This window comes from Maylandia zebra, linkage group LG1 (genome assembly GCF_041146795.1).
Source record: "Maylandia zebra isolate NMK-2024a linkage group LG1, Mzebra_GT3a, whole genome shotgun sequence".
NCBI classification, from domain to species: domain Eukaryota; kingdom Metazoa; phylum Chordata; class Actinopteri; order Cichliformes; family Cichlidae; genus Maylandia; species Maylandia zebra.
In genome coordinates, this window is record NC_135167.1 from 37,379,618 (window position 1) to 37,387,426 (window position 7,809).

Here is a 7,809-nt window from a genome sequence, read left to right on the forward strand (position 1 = left end):
ACGCCATAAGAACAGTTTCTTCCCCTCTGCTGTTGGACACATGAACAATAAACATACGACTGTTCCCACCACTAACACATGACCCTACGCTGTGTTCACTGCATCATTCCATGTTTGGCACTGATCACCACCTGCACTCATGTATATATCTTTCTACGTAGCACTTTTAATTCTTATTCTTACTTTTATTTTTTCATGTCTATTTAAGCGCAATTTATGACAGTATGTTTGCACTGAAGCACCGCAGCAATTTCCTAATGTTGTAAACCTGCTCAACATTTGGCAATAAAACCCTTTCTGATTCTGATTCTGATTTCTGTTTGTGTGTGACAGCTGCGTCTTATAGATTGGGGTTTGGCTGAATTTTACCATCCCGCTCAGGAATATAACGTCAGGGTGGCCTCGCGCTATTTCAAAGGCCCCGAGCTGCTAGTGGACTATCAGGTATGCTTCCACTCAGCAGAACACGGTCACCTGCCCGTCTCAGTTTTCTCTGAGCTCATTTTTAGTTGTGTGTTGTTCTTTCAGATGTATGATTACAGTTTGGACATGTGGAGTCTCGGCTGCATGTTGGCCAGTATGATTTTCCTGAAGGAACCGTTTTTTCATGGCCAGGACAACTATGACCAGGTGAGAGAGACAACATGAAGTGGTTTTTCAGAAATGTGTGATCCTGCAGGTCAGACACAAAAATGCTATGGTGGGTTATACTTATGCTTTTGAACTATAATAAATTGTAAGCCAATAATAATACATAGTAGTGACCTGAATATAAGCCGTGTGTTTTCTAAGAAAAATCCAGACAGCAGTGAGTCGAAGGAGCTGCTTTAAAAGGAGCGACAGCTTGTTGTGTCAGCCTCCACTTCATGCTCTGAAAGCTGTAACTCAAGACATTTCTACACTAACTGTAACAACAGTTCACTCAATTAGGATAAAACGGCCAACAGATAACATTTTATTTTTAAAAGGTCAGAGTTCAGGTCTCGATGAACAGTGATGTAAAAAGCCACTGACTGACTGTGTTGTCTTTGTTTCTGCTTTCATAAACAGTGTCTTCTGCTGTGACAGTGCACTGACATATTTGAGCCATTAGGGGGCGCACTGACGTGGTATGCATCTTGTTTTCCAGCTGGTCCGCATCGCTAAGGTTCTCGGCACCGATGAGCTCTTTGGCTACCTGCACAAATATCACATAGAACTGGACACTCGCTTCAAAGACATGCTGGGGCAGTGAGTATCGCTGACTTCCTGTAAAACTGCTGAAACATATTCAAATGTATTGAAAGCAGCTCACACCCAGGCAGCTTAACTAGATGTTAATAGTCACTTGTTTCCAGGCAAACACGGAAACGCTGGGAGCAGTTCATCCAATCAGAGAACCAGCACCTGGTGAGTCCAGAGGCTCTGGACCTGCTGGACAAGCTGCTGCGCTATGACCACCAGCAGAGGCTGACGGCGGCCGAGGCCATGCAGCACCCGTACTTCTGTTAGTACCGCGCGAGCCGCAGCACGTCTGCAACAACAGCTGCCTGCTGAAATAATGAGTCACAAATCTGATTTCACTCTCAAGATTATACAAGCTCTTCTTCCATTTTATCAGTTAACTCCATTCACCAAATATAAAGCAGCGATGTGTGACCACAGTGGCCAAACACACAGTAACCTGAAGTTCATCTTCAGCCTTGTGGACCTGATCTGATATTTTCACTCGATCAGCTGATACTCCTTATGATGCTGACAAAGCAACATTTATAGTAAAATACTTTACTCGTCTTCCAGAATCATTGTTTAAAATCAGGAGAATTCTTTTTTTGAGCATGTAGAAATTCACTTTTCAGTTTGCTTTTTAAAAGATAAAAAGCAAAATGTCTCAGTCCACATCAAAGCTGTCTGTTATGTGTACTGATTACAGATGCATGTGCACTGCATGATTATTAATACAGCTTTTCACATCCAGGGTTTCCTTTTTCATCCTTACACATCTGCATTCTTACCTGGGTCATAAATTATACATAAAAAGGGGGGGGGGGATAAATAAGGGGTGACATCATCTAAATTCATTATAAAAACATTAAGAAAGATGGTGCAATTTGAAAACAAGGACAAAAGTAAAAAAGAGAATAATAACTGGGTTAGAAAAATCCATCAACACAGAAAGCTACAGTGACTTAGAGTTATGGTTTCTCTCACGTCTCTTTCCGTCTCTCAGCTTCTGCTCTTTCTGTGTCCGTAGGCAGGATAAAAGATTGATGTTGTTCCAGGTATTTTGGCCACTGGTAATCAGGTTGTGATGAGGAAGTGCTGTTTTTAAACATGACATCATTTTTAAAAATTTAACGTGACCCATAACAAGTGATAGCCCGTGCACTCATCAGCAGAGTTTACAGAAGTCATGTCAGAAAGTTGTGCTTGGCCACATCTGCGTCTGCTTTCTCTCCCTCTCTCTGTCCTCCTGCCTGAAGACGGCCTAAACAAACGACAAGAAAGCTCACGGAAAACATTTTGTGTTTATGTCTCAGATCCTGTGGTGAAGGAACAAGCAAATGCCAACACAGATGGATCAAAGGCAATAAGCAGCTCCAATGCAACATGATACCCAGAGAACAGGTAAGACACACAACAATACTCTATTTATAATATGTAGAGATGTAGAGGTATGCAAAAGCTTGGATGTGCCACTTTACATGCCATGCCAATGCGTGTGCGAATGATTACAGCCATTGCAGCACGCAGAAGCTACGGGCTTTCCTACAAATGCTGATGCTTTAGTCTGAGTCTGTTTACATATTATTTCTGTGAATGTTAAATATCAACCAAAAACGATACAAAAACAGCACAAGTCGAGCTTCTTCAGAAGGGACCTGAATTTTTATCTAGCAGCACGTAACGTGGTCGTGCATTTGTGCTTCAGGCTGTTTTCTGCATGTGGTAGCAGTTTGTTGTCACCAGGGGGCAGTGTTAGAACATGTTGCATCACCAGGGGTGCCGATGTATGTTCTTGTGTTCCTTTAGTTTATTTCCTACCACAGTGAGCACAGTAATCAATAAAGACAAAACAACTACTTTGGGGTGATGTAAAACTAATGTTTTTTCTTTTTGGAGACTGTGGCGGGGCATGGCCTGCGGTACCGTGCAGGTGCGTCCGCCTCCTCTGCACGGCACCGCAGGCCCCGCCCCGCCACAGAGACATTTTAATCAGCGAGCGCAGTGAAGAGTAGAAAGGAAGCAGTGGAGGAAGGTGGACCTCAGCCTGTTCACTCTGTGAGCTGGCATAAGGCCTGAGACCAAGATTCAAACACTGTAAACTGAAACTGCAGCCAACAGCCTGTCTACACTGTTGTTTTGAAATCTGATGATTTTGTTCACCTCTTGCTCCTCATGTTGACCATCACTGTTATCTTTCCTCTTCACCCGGCATCTTCACGCACTCCATTTAAGACAACTCTGGTTGTCTCAAATTTAAGACAACTCTGGTTGTCTCAAATTTAAGACAACTCTGGTTGTCTCAAATTTAAGACAACTCTGGTTGTCTTAAATGGAGCTTCTTTATTTACTCAGACACCCTGTGGTGACCCGGGAAAGACTGCGGAACATTACTGGAAAATTTTAGGGTGATTTTAAACTACCTGACTCAAAATAAAATCCTTCACGAGCCAAAGTTATTGTTCCTTAAAATAAAAAGCAGCAGCTGTGCATCAGCATTTGTAGACAGGCTCAGTATGAAATATTTACTGCAACAGAACCTGCTTGGACAAAGCCGGCCTGTTATGAATATCAAATGGTATCCTTTTGCTTGTGTTCTGCTTGCTCACACCTCTGTGATTACAGGATGAGTTTTCAGTATTTGTTTTTCTGTCCATTCAGGAAGAATCTTTATTACCTCAACTTGTGACCTTTTCGTGGCAGAAACCTCTGCCTCCACATCAACAGCCATACTGGAGCAAGATGTCAATTTTGCAGCACAAACAAACACGCACGGAATAAACTCCTCCCAACAAAACCCTGGGAATCTGCGCTGCTTGGTCTGAGTCACAAATAAATCAGATCTGGAATCAGATCTGACCCCTTCACCCTCCTCTTCCTCCTCCTCTTCCTACCTGCCAACATCTCCACTTGTTTTTAAAATGAGCAACGTGACTTGTTGGATGGGTATCAAGCTGGTGTTATTGCTGTGAAGACCTTTGTCGGTTATTGCAGCGACGACTTCAGATCCAGTTGCAGGTTTTAAGCACTGAGTGGCGTGGAGGCTCTTTTCTGCTATGGATAGAACAAAAGCTATATTAAAAGAGAATAAACCATTTTTATTTAAAGGTGTGTCTTTTGGACTTTTATTGTCTCTGAACTGAAATTTATCTTCAAACACTATGGTCCACATTGCTCAGACCTGGTCTCTAAAGTTTAGTGTAGCCAGTAGGGCTGTGTGATATGACAAAAATCTAATATCCCGATATAAGACATTTATCGTCCTGACAACGATATAAATCACAAAATGTAATATTTTCTGTAAATTCTGTAATACTCACCTTGTGTGAAGTGTTTCCAGCTGGGCGTCGTGTAGCTGGACTCTAGTGTTTTAACTGATGCATGAAACTACATTTTTAGATGTAAGTTGAAAGAAAATGGTGGCCGTTACAAATTTTGAGTCTAAGGTTTATTTTTTAGCACCTGACGGATCTTTTTTTTCTTCTCATCCGTAAACTCTCTGCATACTCTTTCACTTGATTCAGTTTATTTTGAAAAGTCAACAGGATCTTGAGCTTTATTGTGAAAGGTTTACATGGAAAACAAACAAGCGGACAGCAGAGCCACGCAAACGCAACAATGACTAGCGCTTGTCGTCCATAGTGTGTTTATATTAAATATAAGAGAAAGAGAGAACTTTAATAAATTAATATAGCCAGTACAGTGACCATCAAAACCATGAAAAAAATAATGCTGTAAACATTTTATTTTATGACACCACGAAACAAACGATTGCATAAAATGAAACGATAGACGTTTTTATATCATCGTCCAATATATATCGTTATATCGAACAGCCCCAGTAGCCAGTAACTAACTCAGTCCTTGGAGGCTACTGTACCTTATTTTTGTTTCTCACAAGACTGCACAGGTCCTGACGTGACAACTAAAATAACTGTTTATAAGAAACGCTAAGACTAATCTTGACTAACTAAAAAGTTAGTCCCGATTCTTCCTCCGAAGAGGAAGAATCGTGTTCCTCTGCCTTCTATGATTCTGGCCAATGTCCAATCTCTTAGAAACAAAACGGATGAATTACAAGGAAATGTGCTTCATCTACGGGAATACAGGGAGGCTTGTCTGATGGCGCTTACCAAGACGTGGCTGACCGATATGGACAGTGACACTTCACTGAAAATCAGCAGCTTTGGGACCCCTGTCAGATTGGATCGGAACTGTGGAGTAACACGCAAATCCCACGGAGGAGGGCTATGTTTGTATATCAACCAGGGCTGGTGTAATAACTTTACTGTGCCGGAGCGGTTGTGTCTTACCGACTTTCAGTATCTGTCAGGCCATTTTACTTACCGAGGGAGTTCCCTCAAATTTTTGTCACTGTTGTTTACATTCATCCTAAAGCTGACGTTAAAGTTGCTGCCGATGCCATTTTTAAAGTGGTACACAATCTGCAGACTCTCACTTATTCTTGGTGATTTTAACAATTGTAATCTTAAGAAATCACTGAACGATTTCTTTCAATATGTCACTTGTCCTACAAGGCAAAACAAAACGCTGGATTTGTGTTATGGACCAATTAAGGGGGCATATAAGTCTGTGGCTGGACCTGCGCTAGGTTCTTCGGATCACAATGTTATTCACCTCCTCCCTGCTTACAGATCTGTGATTAGGGGGGAGAAGGCCTGTGTGAAGCGGACTAATGTCTGGACAAAAGACAGTTGTGTTGCCCTTCAGGGGTGTTTTGATTGCACTGACTGGTCCTTGTTTCAAGAGAGCACTTCTGATTTGGATGAACTCACCGATGTGGTGTGTAGCTACGTCTCTTTTTGCAAAGACTCTGTGGTTCCAGTCAGAGAATTTAAGACTTTCCCTAATAACAAACTGTGGCTCTCTAAAGATATTAAGGATCTGATTCTTAAAAGGGAAATTGCTTTTAACGAGGGAGACGTTCCCACTATGAGAATATTGAGGAAGGAGGTGAGGGCTGCAATAAAGATCGCCAAGATGAGGTAAAGAAATAAGATTGAGGCAGAACTCAGCAGTAACAACCTCAAAAGAGCTTGGCTTGGTATGAAAACAATGGCAGGGCTACAGACGAAAGGTAAAAGTAATATTACTTTAGAGGGGTTTACCTCTGACAAACATCTGGCAGACAGTCTTAACAGTTTTTAACCTTCGTTTTGAGAACTTTGACTTCTAGGCAGACCAGCACACTGAGGGAAAAGACCATCACTCCCCCATCAATTTGTATTGATGAGAGGGGGTAGCTAATCTCTTTAGACACACTAAAAGTAAGACTCCTGGACCTGACAACATCTGTGGACAGGTACTGAGAACTTGTGCTGATCAGCTGAGTGGGATTTTTCACTATATCTTCTCACTTTCTTTAGAGCTACAGACAGTACCTAAGATTTGGAAACATGCTGTCATTGTTCCTGTTGCTAAGGGCAGTTCTCCTAAGGCACTGAATGATTTTAGGCCTGTGGCTCTGACTTCTTTAGTGATGAAGACATTTGAGAAGATAATTAAGAAGGAGATTTTAATGTATGTTGAACACCATCTTGACCCCTTCCAGTTCGCCTGTAGAGCAGGGAGAGGTGTGGAGGATGCTGCTGTCACACTCCTGCATCTCTTGTATAAGCATCTTGAGGCCCCCCACCCACATGCAAGATTATTATTTGCTGACTTTTCATCGGCATTCAATACAATTCAACCCTTCTTACTTGCTGACAGGCTTTACAATCATTTCAAGCTTGACACTAGTCTGGTCGGCTGGGTGACAGACTTTCTGACTAATAGGTCACAATGCGTGATGGTGAATCATGTGTTTTCTGATGTGCTCTCCTCCTCTACTGCATCACCCCAGCATGCTGCCTCTCTGCCCTTCTGTTCATTCTGTACACGAGTGAGTGTTGCAGCAATTTCACGAACAGACACATCCTGAAGTTTGGTGATGACACAGTAATCGTCAGTCTTCTTGTGGGGGCGAGTCAGGCCATGGACAGGTTGTAGATGATTTTGTGAATTGGTGTGATGAGTCCTTCCTTTCACTTAACATGTCAAAAACTAAAGACATGATTATTGATTTTAGGAAGTCCTCTTATAGCTCATCACCCACTATCATTAAAACTGCCGATATTGGGATCGTTGAGAGTTATAAATATCTAGGTGTGGTACTTGACCATAAACTGTGTTTTGAATCTCATGCTGATGCCACTACTAAAAAAGTTCAACAAAGACTGTTCTTTTTAAGGAAAATGAGATCTTTTAATGTCTCATCTGAGATGTTGTCCTTGTTTTATAGAAGTTTTATCGAATCTGTGATGTCCTTTTGTATCGCTGCCTGGTTTGGTAACCTGACGGTGAAGAATAAGAATCGGTTGGGACTTCTGCTAAAAACTGCTAGCAAAATTTCAGGGCTTGTCTCCTCAATGGCAAATAACTGCCCTTGGACTTTCTATCACTATTATTGTCATTATTATTTTATAGTATTGTTCTGTTTATTTATATCCTGCTGCTAAATTCAGTAAAATCATAATTCACGTGGGCAGTAATGACACCCGGTTACGCCAATCGGAGGTCACTAAAATCAATATTGAATCGGTGTGC

General features: G+C 41.8%; 1 protein-coding gene across 1 annotated transcript in view; it reads left to right on the forward strand.

The window, feature by feature from the left end:
* The window catches only part of LOC101475794 (casein kinase II subunit alpha'), a 39,942-nt gene extending 35,632 nt beyond the window's left edge, over positions 1 to 4,310 (forward strand). The window contains exons 8-13 of the mRNA XM_004566386.2: positions 334 to 444; positions 529 to 630; positions 1,130 to 1,230; positions 1,338 to 1,486; positions 2,520 to 2,607; positions 3,865 to 4,310. Coding sequence (XP_004566443.1) covers positions 334 to 444; positions 529 to 630; positions 1,130 to 1,230; positions 1,338 to 1,486; positions 2,520 to 2,593 — 537 coding nt within the window. The 3' untranslated portion in view covers positions 2,594 to 2,607; positions 3,865 to 4,310. The remainder of the gene's footprint in view (positions 1 to 333; positions 445 to 528; positions 631 to 1,129; positions 1,231 to 1,337; positions 1,487 to 2,519; positions 2,608 to 3,864) is intronic.
* The last annotated feature ends 3,499 nt before the right edge of the window (positions 4,311 to 7,809 follow it).